The 21,959-nt window shown below is 35.0% G+C and overlaps 1 protein-coding gene across 2 annotated transcripts in view; it reads right to left on the reverse strand.

The window, feature by feature from the left end:
• Positions 1–15,768, reverse strand: part of LOC140142810 (uncharacterized) — a 43,833-nt gene extending 28,065 nt beyond the window's left edge. The window contains exon 1 of one of the 2 annotated variants that reach the window (XM_072164816.1): positions 14,944–15,768. In XM_072164816.1, the coding sequence (XP_072020917.1) occupies positions 14,944–15,460 (517 nt within the window). In that variant the 5' untranslated portion in view covers positions 15,461–15,768. Of the gene's footprint in view, positions 1–5,396; positions 5,728–14,943 lie in introns of those variants that run through there. The other variant, XM_072164817.1, reaches the window with a different exon arrangement.
• Positions 15,769–21,959: the final 6,191 nt, after the last annotated feature.

Consider the following 21,959-nt stretch of genomic DNA (forward strand, 5'->3'; position numbering starts at 1 on the left):
TATAACGCCAAGTACTTTAAGGTGGTACTACACCCCTTGATAAATTTGTGACTATTTTTGAATTTTTTTCAAAAACTAATAACACACTTGTAACAAAAGTTATGTATATTATAGGGGCAAGGAATCTAGTTACTACACTGGAATTTCAGTGACTCAAGCCAAGCTGTAAGTTATTTATGATAAGAAAAGAGGTACCGCTAGAATGTACCTCATTTCTTAACATATATAATGAACCATGTGTCTTGCAATGAATCACTGAAATTTCAGTGAAGTAATTGGATTCCTTGCCCCTATTTATATACATTACCTTTGTTACCAGTATGTAGTTATTTTTTGAGAAAAATGCTAAATTAGTCACAAAATTTATCAGGGGGTGTAGTACCACCTTAAAGTCACTAATAAATTCGTTTGAGCACGTATAATACAATAGTCCCCTGGCACGCTTGCTGACTCAAATTATTTGTTCAAAGTTTTATACCTCAAATTATATCAATATTAGTACAAGACACAAATTTATTATTGTATAACTATTATTGTAAATGTGTCAACTACAAAGCTAATATTCTTAAATCAAGTAAATTACTACATAACATGTTTGAATAGTAACTTTACGTGTGTGTACGTGTGGGGCGCGTGTGTTTAAATGTAAAGTATAGGGAACCACGTAATAACGTCCACTATCCGTTTCCTGGTGAAACCCCCGGGGGGGCACTTCCATGGCAGATATGCATCATGTGCCTCGGGATAGACCCCCTTTTTCAAACCGGCTTGTACCGAATGACTCCCTTTTTTGTGTTATGGTCCTACCTATGACCCCCTTTAAAAAAAAATCATGTACTCAATGACCCCCCTTTTTCTATTTCCTGCTACCCAATAACCCCCTTTTTAATTCCCAAATTTAGGTGGTATTTGTGTTCTCCTCCAGAAATAATGAGATTTGTCAAATTTCCAAGGTGGCCAAGTTGTTTTTCGCAGTTTGTCACTTATTTGTGTATTTAATAATACTCTTTAGGCAATCCTGTACCGAATGACTCCCATTTTACAATTTGTTACCCCAATGACCATCCTTTTTTCAAAGTTTCATACCGAATGACCCCAATTTTATTCAGGTTGTGTACTGAATGACCCCATATTTTTGTAATTGTACATTTGACCTGAATGCCCCCTACTTTTAACATGGCCGAGGCACACCCCTGCCATTTCAGATAGGGAGTGCCTCCCCCGGGGTGAAACCATACCACCGAAACATACGGTATGTATAACATTGTAATTTCCGCCTTTTATTAACAATCACCCAATCGTGTCATGAACTTTAAATTCTCTTAAAAATGTGTCTCACTGATTTTTGTCCCTATGACCATGAACTACATCGGAATTGGTGAAATGTATTCAATATCATAATTTTCTTTTTATATTCTTGTATTTGAAACCTTTTGATACATATTATTTCAGTTATTTTTAATCCGTGATTTTTTCCATGTTAATGAAGAAAGGCGCATGCATGACAACCTACTTATCAATTGCATAGCATTTTGGAAAGATAAGATATAACAACTACGTAGGCCTATATAAAAAGATTAAAAGAATAACACTAAGACCAGTTAGCTAAACTTTTTATTCGACTTTTGAACTTTGCAATATTCAGAAATCTCAGCAAAGTTCAAAAGTCGAATAAAAAATCGAGCTAACTATAGTCTTATTCGACTTTTGAACTTCAGAAATCTCAATAAATGCTTCCTAATTGGCGCACTGCAGTCGTGCCAACATGCAGGGTCATGCAGGTTGAGGTTGGACCGTAAACAAACTCGCTACCATGGTGACAAGGGGCGGTGCAATAATTATGTGTAGGCCTACCCCTGGTGGTGAATTTATAGGGGCAAAGAAGTTTGGTCGGCCAAAGGGGGGCAAGCACTTTTGGCAGGTCAAAAGGGAAGGACAAGCGATTTTTGGTAGGTCGAATAAAGGGGAGGGGCGAACGATTTTTGGCACATATGTTTTGGGCACCGTTTCTATGTTATGCCCTAAAAAGGTGTAGGAACACGTTAGAAACACGTTCAAACGTGCAACATTTCCTGTTCGCTTCGCTTGCATTAGACCTATATAGGACTATACAGGGTGTCCCCCCCAAAAAAAAAACCCAGAACCCTCATCGCGACCTCATTCGCAAGTATCCGGCGCACTGAGGATGGTAGCAACGTTGATGTAATGATGGGGACCAGGGCTGAAACCTGTATTCGCTAAGGAAGCAACGGTTTTTAGCAACCAGGTAGAGGGCAGAGCAACACAGTAAACTCACTTCAGAAGAACCAAAGACAAACCAAACAAGCCTTTTCAGGGCTAACTTTTACCCCCCAAAAAAAAAAAACACCAACACGACTTTTATTGTAAATAAAAAGAAAGCAAGAAGCAAGAAAGTAAAAAAGTAAAAAAGTAAAAAAGTAAGAAACATAATAAAACAAAAAGCCACAAATAACCAAGAAAAATAAGCAATTTCAAGTATGGTAAAAGAAGTCACATCCCACAGACCCACACCCACAAATTAATGACACAAAATCCATAGTCCATAAGCCCACCAATATTTAAGCCCATAAATAAAGTTATCATTGAGGTGCTCCTTTTCAATCTTTGAAGTTACTGTAGCTAAACCTCCTCTGTGGAGTGGGTGAAAAACGGGTACATTTCTTTAAGGTTTGACACTATTTTAAAGTGTTGCGAGTTCACAGCATCTTGCGAATGGTAGTCAGCTTTGGCAAAAATCGCATTGCTCATTTCATAGCGAGTGTGTAGAAGAATTCAAATATCGCAGATATACTTTTGTAGGTCCTGTGGTTCTTGAGTTATGTTGTAGGAGGGCTGAAATACCTGCAACACTTACATAAACGTATACATAACTCATTAACAACGATAAATCAAGCAATGTTTGATATAAAATTGGATCGGTTGAGCCCATATTTATTGGTCGAGCTATTATGAGTTTTAAAATATTGGACGAGACGTAGTCGAGTCCAATATTTTACAACTCATAGCGAGACCAATAAATATTGGGCGTAAAGCATCCAATTTTATCATTATTATGTTTTGAATCCAATATTATCACAACTTGGATCCATCAAAACATAATAATGAAAGTATATGGTTTGTAGAATGAACTTTTGCAAAACATCAAAGTGTTATTTTTCAATAATATATTGATTTACATAATGAAAATCGACATTTTGGCTGCTTCGACCAACAGTACCTTCTCTACCCTTAAAAGAGCATATCTTCAACAGTTGTGAGCCGATTGAAATATTTTTTTCTGTTTATTACAACTAATGATTCAAGGTTTCTTTACATACCAAAATATATTTGATAAACTTTTAACCTGAATGCCAAGTAGGCTATATTTGAGATCATTCTTAAATAGCACGTGCCATCACTGTCACTATAAACCGCATGATCAGATCCAAGTTGACTGGCACTATGATTAATATTTAATTAAGAAGCGTTATTAATTAGTAATTATGGCTAAAGCTGTGGATAGAATACGGTATTTCCTTCCGTATACGATGTGAGGTAATGGCACTTGTTGTAAATGTTGTAAATTATTCAATAATCCAAACAAAGTGTAGGTATTAGGCATATAATATGAAAACCTGTATATCATATGCCTAAAATTGTTGTTGTTGTTGTTGGTTGTTGTTGTTGGTTGTTGTTGGTTGTTGTTGTTGTTGTTGTTGTTGTTGTTATTATTATTAGTGTTATTATTATTATTATTATTAATAGTGTTATTATTATTGTTATTATTATTATTATTATTAGTGTTATTATTATTATTATTATTAATAGTGTTATTATTATTATTATTATTATTATTATTATTATTATTATTATTATTGTTATTGTTATTGTTATTGTTGTTGTTGTTGTTATTGTTGTTATTGTAGTCGTCGTCGTTGTTGTTGTTGTTGTTGTTGTTGTTATCATTATTATTAATCAAAAAAGAAAAGATACTGAACCCAATCCCTGGTGATACAAAGCAAACGAAACAACAAAAATCGAATCAAAAACAAAAATTACACAAACTCACAAAGCAAAAACATTGTGTCACCATTAATAATAATGGAATAAGTATTGTTAAGATAATAGGTAATAAATGGAAATATGATCACCTTGAAATTTGAACAAAAAGGTAATAATGAAATCGATTCATGATAAACTTTTGGCCTTTTACAGTCAATCGTAAGGAATGTGCACGGTGTTTTCTTTCATAGTACCCCTTGGCGAAAACGTTGAGTCTACAGTTTGTTATTAGTGGGTTTCCATTTTTGCTATATTTGGTATAATTCGCCGCTGGAGTTTATAAGGTATTTCTCAGGTCATGCAAGTTTAATAATAGGAACGATTCACGAATGAACAATGTAATGATGTTGGATGGTTGGGAGGATTTTATTAAATATTTTACCACAGGTATTTTCTAGCAAGGCGTACATTTGTTTGTAAATTACAGAACATGTGTATGGGCTTTTATGAATGGTATAAAATTAACATATTTGATGATGAGTATATCAAGTTTAATCAAAACTTGTAAAAACAAATTATAAGGTAGTGGTAAGTAGCCAACGGATTGAGTCATTGTTGGCAACGAAATAAATTATACTCAATAATATTATCGCATTTTATTTGTGTTTATAGGCCGTTTACCACGGGTACAAAGTCTATGTCATGCCTAGTCGATCATATCATGTCCATGCAGACAATAATATTTAACAAAATTTACATGTGTCACTGTCTGATATAATTATATACATTTGTATTATTATCGTCATTCGATTAAGGTCGTATTGAATTGTAGACCTATTGTTAAAAAGGGTTGCTTGAACCCAAATCAGTAGACTGCACTCTGTTAATATCTTTTTTATGTCAAAGGGGTTCTTTAGAAGTTAAAAGACCCGTGAAACTGCTTTAAAAAGCTTTATTATAAGAACGGTGCACTGTTGTTGTACAATGTAGGCCTACTGAGTATATGGATACCAATATTTCAGATATACACAGTGACAGTATGTTGTCTGTATTTTCAGTTCAATGAAATATGGGTACAGAAATACTTTTTCCATTTTTTTTTGTTAAAGCTATCTGTGAAAGTTAAGGTCAACCCAAATGGGCATTTCGTGTGGAATTTGATGCCTGATTGAGCGTATACACAAACAAAACTTATGCCCCGGGAGTTATTTGTATCGTTTGCGCTATATTGGAGATATACATTAACATGCACTGACACCTTCGGAAAAAATATATATAGGTGAATTATTTGTCAATATGCCTACAGTTTCTTAGTTTTTTTCGTACAGCTAGGCCCAAAAGAGCCTAGGCATTTATGTATGCCTGATGGCCTAGTCAGTTTTGTTTACACTCACCCTGCCTCTCTCCATAAGGACCGTGGAAACATGTATCCCGTCCAACCACATTTTCATCAATATATTTCAACTCTTTCGGTATATCACTATTTTCATCCGAGTCTTCCGAAATACTTTCAACAACAGTTTCTTGCCCTATAGATACAGTCTTCTTTTTACTTCTTCTCGCCCCTTCTTTGATTGAGGGTCGATGAGCAGGCCAATTCATCTGAATCGCATCCAATTCTTTCTCGAGATCGTCCGCATCTGCCATAGTGAATGAGCTGTGTGTGCTGTCGCTATCAACACTAATACCGCTACTCCACGAATGAGCGCGGTTAAGTTTGGTATGAAACGACCTTTCAGCGGCACGATCGTCACGGCGGCGCACGGTTGGTGTGGTAGTAACAATCCTAAGTGAATCATTATTCTCGGAATCAACGGTGATTTCTTTTACAAGTATCAGTTTGTGTTTTAACTTTCTTCTGAAAATTCCAGCCATTGTTGTTGAAAAAAAAATAACGTGCCGTTGAAAAAGTTTGTTAAAGTGTGTAAAACAATATTTAATTGTCCGGAGTAAAACAGTTAAGTTAAACTTAATATTATGAGCTCTTAAAATGTACTAAAATCCAAGTTTGAGTTTGGTTCCTTAAGTCAAATACGTGCTCCAGAGACAGAAATAGTTAATTTGATTTTGAACCATAATTTAATCGCGATTAATCTGTTTCCATGTAGAATAAATTAATTAAATATGATGTAACAGAAGCTAACAAAGCTTAAAACTGTCCATCAACAATCAGCCTAAGCCATCTGATTTCACTATCTCATCAATCTCCAACCACTCCTCTGTGCTCTTTGCCCCCTGTCTGATTCGTCCTATCCCCAGTCTCACACTTTATATAAAGGGGGACCCTGGAATTCGACTGGGTTATTCGCACCACTTTTAGGTACTTGAAGACAATTCTAATCCTAAAAGCAAATAGATACTGAAATGAAAAGAATATTTGATACTTTGATATCGTTTGATCTGTTATGAGCCTTTGTGGATTTTCCTAATCATTAAGCAATTAAAAACCAATGTAATTCAAAAAGCAAATAGGGCTGCATATGTACTGATAAATTCTCAAAATGGTTTGCCAAAAATTGGTTGCCCCTACCCCTAGTTCGAGCATAGACCCTATAGAAACTGGTCTGGATGCCAAAAATACCCCCTTTGCCTGGCCAAAAAACCTTTCCATCATGCATGTCCAGCCATAGGCCTATTTGCTACTGAATGTTCTCATCAGGGCCGGATTTACCATAGGGCCAGATGGGCCCGGGCCCAGGGCCCCCAAAATTGCCTTGTGTAGTGTACATCTTCCATTTTAGACGAAAAACACCATATTTTGGGCCAAAATAGGGTACAAAAATTGCCAAACGTTGCGCGCTTTGCACACACTGACCTGATATATAGCAAACTTCAGCTTCAATTTGGGCTAAAATAGTCTAAAATTGAATTTTTTTAGCGCAAATGTCCTAGTAAAATCTAAAAAGTTGGCCACTTGAGTGCACATGTCTTCCTCACGGTGCATTTGGGGCCTCCAAATTTTGGCCTGCCCAGGGCCCCCAAAACGGTAAATCCGGCCCTGGTTCTCATCCGTTTTTGATATTTTTAAAAAGCCTGCATTGCCTCTCTAAACGCATCATTTGATCTACATGTACTTATATGACTATAAACTTCAAGCAAAACCAAATAAAAACATAATTTTTATTATACAGAAATCACCAGTCGAATTTCGTGTGTATATAGGTGATCCTGAGCAGTGCACGAAAGGCAACAGCAGGCTTATCATGGTGCGTCCCTTAAGGCGAGGGCCGGACGGTGGCACGGTGGCACCACATTTTTTCCAGTTCGAGCAAATTCGACCCTTAAATCCAAAATAGCGGAAATGCTTTCAGAAACATATCACTCTCTTTTTAACAATCGCTGAAACCTAAATATGCAATTCCAGGCGATTTGTAAAACACAGCCTGAGCGTAATAAATGTTTACATTGGTATATCAGGCCTATTCCCAGGGGCCTATTATAATGATACGATAATTAGGCTCCCAATAATGGCTTTCATTTTAACCGTAATTTGTTAAACTGAGATTTTTACTTTACTTTTTGAGAAATGAATGAATTTATCGAAAAACTCAGTTTTGGAGAACGCTACTTTTATGGCCAGACCCCTTAAATGAAGCTATTTTGGCCATTCTAGAAAATATCGGATATCCAGACTTTTTGTTGAGTCATGATTGTTGGAAATACACACTTTTAAAGTGTACATGGTGTAGCCTACAAAGGTGAAAAATCCAGAAGAAAAGGTATCCTCAATTTGAGAGGCTCATTTTGATCACTCCGTGATTTTTCGTTCATTTAATTGCATTTCCAAGCCTTTTCCAGTATAACATTGGCAACTGGGATTTGAATCGTTTTCAGAGAGTAAACTCAAAAATCCAGACATTTCTTTTATTGATAATTTGCTCCTCTATAGGGGGGGGGGGTGCACTTATTTTCTGGAATAGCCCGTTAGACCTATACCATAGATTGACGTCATCAGTCAAGCCACTGGGTCGTGACGAATAAATTTTAGAATATGACGTGAATATGATATATAGAAATGGTCTTTATTTTTAAATATTTGACATAGATGCATGAGTACATTTTTTAAGCCGTATAACTATAAATTGATATTTTATGAATCAACACTTCATGACTTTTTGTTCGTCTGCTGAGGTCATCGATGGCATGAATTGTCATTTTGTATCCTATTAGGCTAGCCCATAATATGCCTACGCAATTGCAATATTGATACACGGATCACTTTGTTTAATTCTGAACCCACAAATTAATTCTGTGGGATACTAATGTTATTAGGCCAAAAAAAAAGTGTATGTTTGGCCTCACTTGTTGTTTTGGGTTTTTTTGGGAAAACCAAAAGAGTAAAGTAAATATCAGTATTATATACACGCAACTTATCTTTTAATAACATCTTTTTATGGGTTTTTTTCAAAGGAGAGATATTATTTAATTTGGCAAATTTTAAAGTTTGAAACATTACACCGGAATTCAGAAGACAAGCTTTGAATAGTAAACCAGCCAAAGCTACCAGACAATGTCAGACATGCACTATAGACTTATACTAAAATATAATGATCAAGGGAATGAGTCACATGTCGACCCTGGTCGAAAATGAGTTTTACATAGGTTAATAAAGAGTACATTTAAAGCTTTCAGAAACAGAAAATCCCATGTTGATACCACTTTTCTTTGCAAAGTTAAGTCAATTTATCAATCGCTGAAAACAATATAAAACAAAAGAATTTTACCACTTTCTTTGCCAATATCTCAAAATCGATATTAGCGACATCCGACTCATTTCCCTTGATCGTGTCACATTATTATATGAAGTTTTCATTTGTGAGTATAAATGATCTATTTTACATAAATTTGTTGATGTAAGGTTGAAATAATTCACAAATCCCTCATTTTCACTTGAAAATGGGAAAAATTAGTTCACAGAAAAAGTGCAGTTGATTTTCAAACAGGTCTAAATGAGGCTTATTTAAAGCAACTTATTTCTTCAAAACAATGAGAACTTCCTGTTTGATCATAATAAACGCAAAGTCATCGCTTTTTAGTTATGCTTAATCCAAAATCTGTTGAATCTGTTTTCTTTTTCCAACGATAAAAACCTAACAAGACTATAAATAAATAAATAAACAAATACACGCACATACAAAGAAAGAAAGAAAGAAAGAAAGAAAGAAAGAAAGAAAGAAAGAAAGAAAGAAAGAAAGAAAGAAAGAAAGAAAGAAGCAATAAAATAAATAAATTAATAAATCCACAAATCCCTCATTTTCACTTGAAAATGGGAACAATTAGTTCAAGAAAAAAAGAAGAAAAAAGGCAGTTGATTTTCAAACAGGTATAAGTGAGGCTTATTTAAAGCAACTTATTTCTTCAAAACAGTGAGAGTTCCTGTCTGATATAATAAACGCAAAGTCATCGCTATAATAGTTGTTTTATCCAAATGTTGAATCTGATTTCTTTTCCCAACGATAAAAACTAACAAGAATACAATGTATAAATAAATAAACAAATAAATAAATACACGCACATACAAAGAAAGAAAGAAGCAAGCAAGCAAGCAAGCAAGCAAGCAAGCAAGCAAGCAAGCAAGCAAGCAATAAATAAATAAATAAATAAATAAATAAATAAATAAATAAATAAATAAATAAATAAATAAATAAATAATAAATAAATAAATAAATAAATAAATAAATAAATAAATAAATAACTCGCTGACTAAATAAATATAGATAAAAATATAAATAAACAAATAAATAAATACACAAACAATCAACTTATATAGAAGCCAATAAGTAAGTAAAAAATGTAATACATAAACAAATGAACACATAAACAATTAAACAAACAAGCAAATAAATAAATTAATTAATAAATAAATAAATAAATAAATAAGTAAATAACTGACTGACTCGCTGAATAAATAAATATAAATAAATATATAAATAAACAAATACACAAACAATCAACTTATATACATGTATAGAAGCGAATAAGTAAATAAAAAATATAATACATAAACAAATGAACACATAAACAATTAAACAAACAAATAAATAAATAAATAAATAAATAAATACATAAATAATATTGTTATTTATTACCAAATATACAAAAAATCAAGAGTGCAAAGAAAGTCAATATAAGATTAAAGCAAATAGGACAAACTAGTTGATTGTAGAGGCATCAAGCCACCTGTCAGTACGATTGACATGTTATCTATTTTGTTGAATGATCTATCAACAAAACGTGATTATTTCAATGTAGACATAATTATTTGGTCAATAATTAAATTAAACAACCCCCTACCCCCTTATTGACCAACTAAGAACGCATAATGTAAATAAAAATGGTGAGAAAACCAACGCACTTTTACAACCTTTACTATTAATACTAACAATTATAATAGATTCTATTAATATTTAAACAATTTATGAAACAAGTTTTATTCTCTCATCGCAAGCGATATCTGATTGCTTTTTAGCCAATGAATTGAATTGTACCTAACTGCACAAAAGGTAACGACTAATATCACTGGTCAAATTTACTGAATTACTTGTGATATGGCGATCAGTGAGTAAGGCCATGCAGGTGGGTATCAATTTTTTTAGAAAAAAGGAAATGCTAAATATTTACATACACTTTTGATGAATATAAAAAAGTTCTATAAAAAGGCATGTCAAGTGGCGACAAGTGTATCAATAAGCCTGTTGCGTGTACAGGTTCCTTTCTATCAAACTTCAGGTGCAATGTAAATTGAGACAACCGGTAAAATTCTGGTAAATCGTTTAAACACTTGGCTGTGTTCAATTTCCAGGCTGAAGAAAAATTGATTTTGAGCGTTTAAATGTTGAAGTCCCATATTGGGGAAGTCCGGGGGGCTTTGTGCTTTTCCAGGTGACATCCATACACCCACTGTGCAGTGCCCACTGTGGAAGCCACAACGTCATCATCACTGTATCGTGTCAGAATTTGACGTGATAAAAGGGCGAATCCACTAGTTCTTCAACAGCCACGCAGCGATTTTGTTCGAGATAGGCTGAGTGACACAGGCTAAGCACATCACCTGTACGATAAAAAGATACGTTTCTTCCCCACTACGAATCATATCAATTTCTAAGCGCTCTATACATAAGCAAAAATATTGTTTATTGACTTTATAACCGTATGACAAAATAAAAACTTTTGCACAAGAAAAAAAAAAGAAGATTTCGGGTGAAACCACAGAACATAGAGATTTTCTTTTTTGGCTTTGTTATTTGAAAACTCTGTGTATTGCCTGAATATGAAGTTGCTAAATCATCAAATTGGATTTTACAAAATATTACAAATGTGTTGCACGTTGCCCAACAACTCTTTCGGGGTTTTCATTGATCATGTTGATGTCCCTTTTATCAGAGCCCACTTATGTATGCTCGTCTCGTGTCCATCCCATGGTTGTTTGTTTGTCTGTATCTTTTCTGGTTTTGCCTGATGATCTAATTTCTGTCAGCAGTGTGTTTGTAATCGATCTGCTTTAAGGGGGTATAATACCCTGATTTTCATCAGAACCTATCTTCTTTTTTTTGTTGCAAATTGATGAAGTATATAAATATGTTCATTACCTCATGTCCTGAACTTATAAAATATCTCTACATACAAAGTGCTTTTAAACCAGTTTAGAAAATCATTTTAGCCCTATATATTTTTTTGTTTACTGTATCCTAGTAACTCAGATGTGTGTTTCATAACAAACCATAATTTATTCTATTCACCATGTCCAAGTAGAATGCATGAATAGAATACATTAAATCCTTTGTTATACTATCTATAGAAATGTACTCACTGATTATAACACTGAATAAATTAAATAGGCCTAATCTCTTCCACATAGACAATTTAATACTACACCATGTATGTATCTTATATAATGTGTTATTAGGGAAAGAGATTAAAAAAGGCCATAAGGTCATCAAAGGTCAGGTTATAGGTCAATTGGTTCAGGTCAAATTCAGGCATCAATTTTGAATACATGTGATAGTCTGTGATATCATGGAAATAGTAGATGAGATATTTCCATGGTGATATCATACATGTACATGTCATAATGAGGCATCAATTTTGATATTTTGTCTGTTACTGGATATATAATGGAAATGTGTGAGGTGGATATACTAAAATACCTTGGGATGTAAATGGTGAGTACAATTTAGATTGCCTAGTTGAGATGGATTGGGCAAATAAATATAAAACAGTTACCAAAATCACAAAAATGAAGCTTACGGAAAACTACCTAATATTAGGTATATCACCTCAAAAATAATCGCAGCAGAAACACGTTATTTAATGTTCCTACATTATTGAGCTTTATTAAAGCATCACAAATCAAAAAACAGAATTGAAATCGGTCAATGCATTGTGATGTAATGTCAATTTAAAGATGCTCGTAGATGGAATGAAATCCTGCCACAAATGGCTGTAATGACAAAATTGGCACATTTCGAGATTTTGAAGGTTTATTTGGACGCTTGCTTGAAAAAGCAGCGTTAATTTAAATATCACATGTTAAATGCCTATCTTTCCTGACTTCGTTACAGAAAACAAAATTAAAAAATCTATCATTGAATAATTATAATAAATTAACCAAATATACTATTTTAGCAATTTCGGCCAGTGCAGACAAATTAAATCTCAAAAAAGTTCAGCTAATTAATATGCAAAATTGATGCCAATAGAAAACCGTACATGATATAAAGGTGCGGGTTTTTTTGCACGCATATGTATAAAAAGTTCTTTCAATTGATAACAAAAAATACACAAAAAGTAATTAATTATGCAAATTAGGTAATTACAGCTAATTATGTATTTATGATATTATTATGCAAATTAGGCATGAGTAATTTTGGGTTTTTTTTTCAATATTTAATGAACGTCTGTTCATTCATCATAAATCTTTTAAGTCTGATCCTGTTATGAGGTTGAATAAATGAACTGCAGTTAATTATTTAAAAACAATACAAAAAAATAAAAGTTTGACATTTTGACGGTGTCTGGAATATAATTTTCATTTTTACTGTAAACATGGTATGTGTCACCATTACTCAAAGCCAAGTCCGAAAAGTAAAAATAAAAATTCAGTTGCAATGAGACTTTAAATTAACTTTTTGTCATCTGTATTAACACGGGAGGACAATCGGTAAAAGGAACATCCAATTTACTGTACCGCGTATACAAAAATAGTATGGCCTTGGACACACACAATGGCTTAGAGCTATTGTGGTTTGGAAAATTACTCCCTAAAAATATCATTGATTAATGTTTTGCTTCAACTAGTTTTAGGGAAGTGGTTCATTCGTTGTCGACGGAAATAATTTACATGCTAAGAAAGATTAGTATTTCAGCTAAATGGTGGTAGGTCCCTTTACTTCAATAGGCCTATATTTACTGATTTATGAGCGATCTTCGAAAATCCATAAAAACAGGCAGTAGCTCTTAAACAAAACAATTTTTAATATTTGAGGACCCGATGTTAGCCTCGGAAAGGCTTCACACACCATATATTAAAAATTTAAACAATTTGGATGAATGAAGCATATGAGGAAATTCATTTATCGACATGGATATTTTCTAAAATTGGCCAAATTTGAAGCGCGCCCTTTTCAATTCACTGTTATGCTTGCATGCACAGTGTAGCAGAATTATTGTGCAGCCACTGTGACATACCTACTAATATGGTGGTATAGGTGACAAAAAATACAATTTTTTTTCAACATTGCTGTAGTGTGGTTGTGGTAACCTGTTACCTATGGCTTAATTAAGTTTCAGTGAAATAATGTCGCAAGTTCAAAATACACAATATAGCTCAACATTGAAAATAGAAGCATTTTAACCGGTTCGTTTTTGATAGTTGTGGAGCACCAAGTTCATGAAGTCATAAAAGAAATCAGGGACCACTTGTTACCATTTTACATATCAACATTATTTCCCTCATGTGTTAGCAACACATATCCAAAATTTTAACGAAATCCGTTGATAGTAAGCTTTCCAAAATGGAGTGAATTTAAAACATCAGTGATGTACCACCTTTTGCCTTATACCATTAGAAGCATGTACGCTTCATTGATACCGATGCCACCAATTGAACGAGAAGATTTGCCCCTTCATTTTGCATAGGCCTACCACTTTGTCCAATTTCTGTTTCTCATTTCTTCACAAAATGCAAAAAAATGCAAAAAACAAATGCAATGGGTGTAGTACCCCCTTAACCATTTTGTTATAATAGTTCTGGCATTTGTCATAATATAAATTATTATGTTGTAATATATAGTTTCATAACTTTCAGTTTCATTTATTTTTTCACTTTTTCTTATACAGCTCTTGGCCTAAAAGAACTTAGGCATTTATAAAAATGGCCTAGTCTTTTGACGAAAATGGTCAAAATGGGCTAAAACTAAAAGTACAAAAAAGGCCTAAAAACTTTAATATCAGGGCGGTTAAAATCCCGGGGGGGGGCTCCTTCCCCCAACCCCTTAGCTACGCCACTGGTGTGAATCATTCAACACTCACAAAAGGTCCTGAACCTTTTTTGTCCTCTATATGGAACCCCAAGAAAAAGACCCTCTTATGTTCTTAAAACGTGTCGGAACCCTTAACTTGCATAACCATTTTGGCCTTATTATATTGCTTTTTGGTTCGTTAAAATAAAGAACCGCTGAGGACATATATATTTAGGGACGCATCATTTGATTCTTCGGGGCATGAGAGTTTTGGTCAGGCGAATTTTAAAAAAAAATTGCTGCCTTTTGGCGGCATTTAAAAATTTTTTTACTCAACAGTGAGGCAAAAAAAATTGGGCAGAATGTTTTTTTCGTCTCACTAGTGGACAAAGTGTTGTTGTTGTTTTTGTCTCACAAAAAAACTCCCATGTCCCCCTGGAAATCAAATGGTGCGCCCCTTAGAACTTATCCATATACTTACCCTGCCTTTCCCCATAAGGACTCTGGAAACACACGTCACTTCCAACAACATGGTCATCAATATATTTGAACTCTTTCGGGAAATCATTATTTTCATCCGAGTCGAGATCCGAAATGTTTCCAACAGACTGTTTTCCTTCTATAATCTGTGGTTCTTCTATAATAGCTACTGTTTTCTTTCTGCTGAGTCTTCGTACCCCTTTTTTGATTGATGGTCGGTGTGCTGGCGCTGGCCAATTCCTCTGTATTTCTTCCAGTTCTTTCTCTAGTTCGTCCACATCTATCATACCAGGGATACTGGTCACAAATGCGCCGCGGCTACCGACACCACCACCACCACCACTATTCCTTGAATGAGCGCTGCTAGGTTTGGAATGAAACGACATTTCCGAGGTACGATTGTCAAGGTGGATTCCGGATGGTGAAGCCACACGCTCATTCGAATAATCATGATTATTATTCTCGGAATCAACGGTGAATTCTTTCACAGGTGTTCTAGTTTCGAAAATTCCTGCCATCGTTGAACAAGTTTAATATTGAGCCGTATTTTAATCACAGACGGTAAAGAGAATCGAAGCTCGAGTTTGGTTCCTTCCAAGTTCCAAGTCAAATATATATGAAAAGTTGAACAGTTCCTTGATCTCCTGGAACAACACTCAGCTTGACAACACTCAACAGTTGTAATCTTAATCGTGATCGCGATAAAGTGGCCCACATTAATTAAATATTGATGTAGGCCTAACAGGTTAAATTAAACATCCATTCTATACATTAGTCCAAATGAAACACCTACTGTGTGAGACGTTTCAAGAGCTATAGGCCTAAGGCTTGTTCTCTTCATCAACTCCAGGCAACAACCATATGATCAATGATGTATTATACTAATCCGCTCAAGTTGTTACTTTTATATTAAATAATAACTATAAATAATATTATAGTTGCATCCTGTTGGTATTGAATAAATACATTCATAGAATAATTTATGGGCATCGTATTTTGAGTAGGCCAACAGGACGCATTGACGTTCCCCGAGAAATCAATATTAGGCCAGTCAAAGTATGAAATCATCCATCACTAATTGCAACAGAATCCATTTCATCACCATTCATTTCAGAAAAACATGCTTAACAACACATCAAAAGTCTCCGAAGGTCCCGAATAGGCCTATCCAAAATGGCCGCTTCAGCGGGTGAAATTTCAAAGCTGGTCAAATCTTTAAAAAAATAAGAATCACCAATATATTCCTCTTGTCATAAGGATTCAGAAAAAGTATAGTTTGACCTATCTCCGATGTACAGTTCTTGAGTTATAGGAGCTTTTAGGGGAAAATGTAAAATGTCAAAATTTAGATTCCACAGGACTACTCCATCTGGTAGGCTATTCCAGTCTGTCCTACCAGTATACTTACTTACAGAGAAGATACATATCTTCTCTGTTACTTATGGAAATCTTTGTGTTGTTGCTGATCACTTCTTAGCTTTGGTATTAGTTGCAGGTCAAAGGCCGTGGAATCGTCGGGTTAATACATCTCTTTTCGTTGTTGTTTTTTTACGGGCCCGCTACTACTCTCTTTTGTTTGCTTGGCGGGCCGTAAGAGAGCAAAGAAAATAGATCTTATAATGGACCCGTAAAAGGCAAAGAAAAGAAGAAAGGAGACCTTAATGGGCCTATAAAAAGAAATGAAAAGAACACCTTAATGGGCCCGTAAAAGATAAAAGAGTCCTTATAGTGGGTCCGTAAAAAGCAAAGAACAGAAACCGTAATGGGTTAAAAAGGAAAGGAGACCTTAATACAAGGTATCTTTTCTTTCTTTTTTACGGGTCCCTTGAGGTCCTGTTTTTATGGGGGTTTTTATGGGCCCATAAAGGTATGTGTTCTTTATTTTTACGGGCCCCCTAGAACCCTGGGCCCGGTGGTAACGCGCCACCTTACCCCGGCTTGTCGGCGGCACTGGAGCTACCCGCTCTAGCTTGTCCATGCTTTGCCATGCTCTTTGGGATAGCTTACCAGATCATCAGATGGAGTAGTCGGAAACATATCTAACAACGGCGCATCATCCTTCAAGAGCAGAGTGCATAAGTACAGGGTGTCCCAAAAAAAAGAGGCCCCTCATTGCGCCCTCTTTTTCTCCTATTTCTATCAAATTGATAAATATATTTTGGTATGTAAAGAAACCTTTAATCGTTAGCTTTAATAAACCACAACAATTATTTCAATCGGCCCACAACTTTTGAAGATATGCCCTTTTAAATAAAATTACCCGTTTTTCACTCTGTCCACAGATAGCAAACAGAGTGGTTGGGATGGCTCATGCTGTGGAGTGACCTGCACGATCACCAGACCTCACACCACTTGATTTTTTCCTTTGTGACAAAATCCAAGATCTTCGCAAACGTATTACTGAATGCATTCGCAAGTATCCAGCGCACAAGGATGGTACGCAACGCAATTGATGCAATGAGGACAAGGGCTGAAACCTGTATTCGCCAAGGAGGCAACCAGGTAGAGGACAGAGCAGCACAGTAAACTCACTTCAGAAGAACCAAAGACAAACCAAACAGCCCTGCTTATAAATAAAAAACGAAAGCAAGAACCACCGGTAAAGCCCATTCCATAAATAAAGTTATTTTATAAAGTTATCATTGAGGAATGTTTGATATTGATGCATGGTATGTATACTCCTTTTTAATCTTTGAAGTAGCCAAACCTTCTCCGTGGACAGAGTGAAAAACGGGTACATTTCTTTAAAAGAGCATATCTTCAAAAGTTGTAAGCCGATTGATATAATTGTTTTGGTTTATTAAAGCTAACGACTCAAGGTATATTTGATCAACTTTTCAGAAATAGGGGAAAAAGAGGGCGCAATGAGGGGCCTCTGTTTTTGGGACACCCTGTATCATTGATGAAGTAGCTGTTGATACCATTATCAGCAGTAGATAACTGCTTTATCAATACCAGTATCAACAATATATAGCTACTTCATCAATAACTATACCGGTATGTCATAGATCATAGCTAGCTATTCATCAAAACCAACTGCAGTAGATAGTTACTTCATCAATAACAATATCAGCAGTAGAACGCTACTTCATCAATACCAATAATAACGGTAGATAGCTACTTCATCAATGCCAATATCAGCAGCAGATAGCTATACTTCATCAAAGCCAATATCAGCCGTAGATAGCTACTTCATCAATACCAATATCAACAGTAGATAGCTACTTCATCAATACCAATATCAACAGTAGATAGCTACTTCATCAATACCAATATCAGCCGTAGATAGCTACTTCATCAATACCAATATCAACAGTAGATAGCTACTTCATCAATACAAATGTCAGCAGCAGATAACTATACTTCATCAAAGCCAATATCAGCCGTAGATAGCTACTTCATCAATACCAATATCAACAGTAGATAGCTACTTCATCAACACCCATATCAGCAGTAGATAGCTACTTCATCAATACCAATATCAACAGTAGATAGCTACTTCATCAACACCCATATCAGCAGTAGATAGCTACTTCATCAATACCAATATCAACAGTAGATAGCTACTTCATCAACACCCATATCAGCAGTAGATAGCTACTTCATCAATACCAATATCAGCAGTAGATAGCTACTTCATCAATCCCGATGTCAGCAGTATAGATAGCTACTTCATCAATACCAATATCAGCAACAGATAGCTCCTTCATCAATACCAATATCAGCAGTATATAGCTATTTCAGCAATACCAGCAGCAGATACTTACTTCATCATATTAAAACAATAGTATATAGCTACTTCATCAATACCAGTATCAATAATTATTAGCTACTTCATTAATACCAATGTCAGCAGTAGAAAGCTACTTTATCAATACCAGTATCAGCAGTAGATAGCTACTTCATCAATAACAATATCAGAAGTAGGCAACTACTTCATCAATACCAATATCAGCAGTAGATAGCTACTTCATCAATAACAATATCAGCAGTAGGTAGTAGGTAACTACTTCATCAATACCAATATCAGAAGTAGGTAACTACTTCATCAATACCAATATCAGCAGTAGTATAGATAGCTATTTCATCAATACTAATAACAGCAGTAACTATAGTTACTTTATCAATACCAATATCAGCAAATAGATAACGCTTCATTCGGCACAATGCGACTTTATTCCCTCTACATGTTATACCAATTTGAATGGCAAAAGAGAGCATTTCAAAATTGACACATTTGGGATATTGTTTTCCTTCAGGGCCATTCCCACTGCATTTTTAAACGGCTCACTATAGCTGGCTGGATAACAAGTTATGGACATCGTGCCTTTTGAGACTACTGCCTAGGCCCCCGTACAGGAAAAAGTGGCCGTATTGGTATTTTTGTAAACCCCAATGAGTTAAACTAATAGTTGCAATGCAAAAAGATTCATCCATGGCCATGTGTCTCTTCAGCTGAATAACTCAGTTTTAGGACATCAGGCCCTTTGAGGCTACTGTCTGGGCCCCCGTACAGGAAAAAGTTGCTGTCATTGGCATTTTTGTAAAGCCCAATGAATAATAGTTCCAATGCAAAAAGATTCATTCGTGTGTCTCTTCAGCTGAATAACACCGTATGGGCGGGCCCCCGTACAGGCCCAAATTGCTGTCATTGCAATAGGCATGAAAAGTATCCTCCTGGGAGTGATACCCAACAAGTTCTGTCCATGTGTCTCTTGAGCTGAATAAATGCTTTTTTGCCCCCCCCCCCCCCATTTTGAACCCCCCAGGCTACCCGTACATTTTGAAGCAACTTTTTTTGGGTCAATATTTTTTCTGGACGAATAAAATCTCAAACTTTGCTATGCTCCAAAAGACAAACTCCAACAGAATACACCTTTTATTTAATATTTTCTATATCTTACACGATCCATTAAAGACCAAGGTCACACAAATATTATTCTTCACACACAAACTTTATTAATTTCACTCCTTCAAAAGTGCGGAGTACAAAAAATATAATCATCTACTAGTTCAAAAGTACAATTATTATTAAAAACCATAACTTGCATAATTATATTTGCTTCATAAGGATGCATGCATATGATTCACATTCGCTTCAAATTCCCAAAAATAATTTGATTTTTCCATACATGCTTGAACTTCCATACCCTGGTTCCATTTTTTTAAAACCTGGGGGCGCGCACCCGTTTAAAAAGGGCTGTATACGCTAATGGTTATAACTTGGCCAGGGCCAAAACAGGGCCAAATAGAAGGGACAAGCACATCACACATAATTAGCAAATACAAATTTTGTCCTGGTATTTTGAGCCAGAGGTAAACTTTCCCCCAGGTGGTACGCCATTGTCCTTAAAGGAGGATTTTGTGATCCTAGTATACATCTTCTTTTATGACATTTTTCAGTAGATATCCACGAAAAAAGCTTATTCCCAAAATTTCAGTTGATTCTGATTTTGCGTTTGCGACTTATGTACGATTATGTGTATTACACATGCTCTATAGACGATGTGTTGTAATTTCATTCTGGTATACCAAAACGAAATTCAAATTTCACGATATCTTTGCTAAACGAATTAATCTGCAAGAAATTTGTGTACATAAACATTATGTAGCCAGTGGTTTCCAGTAGGGTGCATCAAACGCCCCTCAAGTCAACCATATTTTTGGCTCCTAGTGTCAAACTGTGCCATTTATTGTCTGAGATATGATGTAATATAAAAACTTTCACTAAAGGCAGCTATTAATGTGTGTGTATAGCTGTATATATAATACAATAGCTGCCGGCCGGACTTTTACTGGTTGCCTCTGTCCGAACTTTAAGCTCACAGTGGACCCCTTCCCAACCTCCGATTGAATTTAAATTTGGAGGGGACGATTTTCTAGTTAAATGGCACAGTTTGACACTAGGAGCAAAAAATATGGTTGACATGAGGGGCATTTGATGCACCCTAGTTTCCAGTGATATAAAAATCTCAACTTTTTTTGAGAAAAGTGGGGGGATGATGCTGTGGATCACGAAATGCCCTTTTAGTTAACAATAACCATGAAAGACAAGTTCAGATTTTGTATACTTGGTATTCCTTGGTGTTGAGGTAAAATAGTCCATTTGCTATTTGGATATGTTATATACAAGATCATTAATATAAAATTAAATATTTCTCTGGAAGGCAATGTAATGGTGGATGGATTAGATATAATATGGACGGAAACATCAATGGTGGATATTGTCCAAAGTTTACATTTTAAAACAACACAGTCGTTGGATTAGTTTCAGCTTCATTTTAAAAGAAACTACAGAGAAAAGACGATTATGAAGATTATCATTCATCCAGGTATAAATAACTGTGAAATTATTATAATCTGATCTACTGGACTTACGTTTTTGATGAGTGGCAATATTTCACATCCTATCTCGGATGCATCATCAGGCCAACTGATGTTAAAGCGGCAAAAGTCGGCTCATCTTCGACCTGTGACGTAACATCCTCTTCACAGGTCAACAAACTTTTGCCGCTTTAACATCAGTTGGCCTGATGATGCATCCGAGATAGGATGTGAAATATTGCCACTCATCAAAAATGTAAGTCCAGTAGATCAGATTATAATAATTTCACAGTTACAGAGAAAAGAATTAAAACAAGTACATTCAAACATATTATATACACAATATTGCAATTGCATAGCACTTGCTAAATATACATACCATACATAAATATATAAAGATAATACCAATGACTAACCTATTTGTACAATTGATGTGAAAAATATAGTCACTTTATGAGTTCACTTGATAAGACAATTAGACTTTAACAAATATATATTGCACACAATATTGTTCAGCCCAATCAGATATTTTGAATTCTACAGATATATTCAAATATTAGCACATTTTGTCCAGGGAAAACCCTCCTCTCTGAATGGAAAGACCACATTTTGACTACATGAAGAAAATGTTTTGTAATTACAAAAACATTGAAAAGTTCTGGTTGTCATTTAAGGAACCGTTCACAAACACGC

The sequence above is a fragment of the Amphiura filiformis genome, chromosome 20 (genome assembly GCF_039555335.1).
Source record: "Amphiura filiformis chromosome 20, Afil_fr2py, whole genome shotgun sequence".
NCBI lineage: Eukaryota > Metazoa > Echinodermata > Ophiuroidea > Amphilepidida > Amphiuridae > Amphiura > Amphiura filiformis.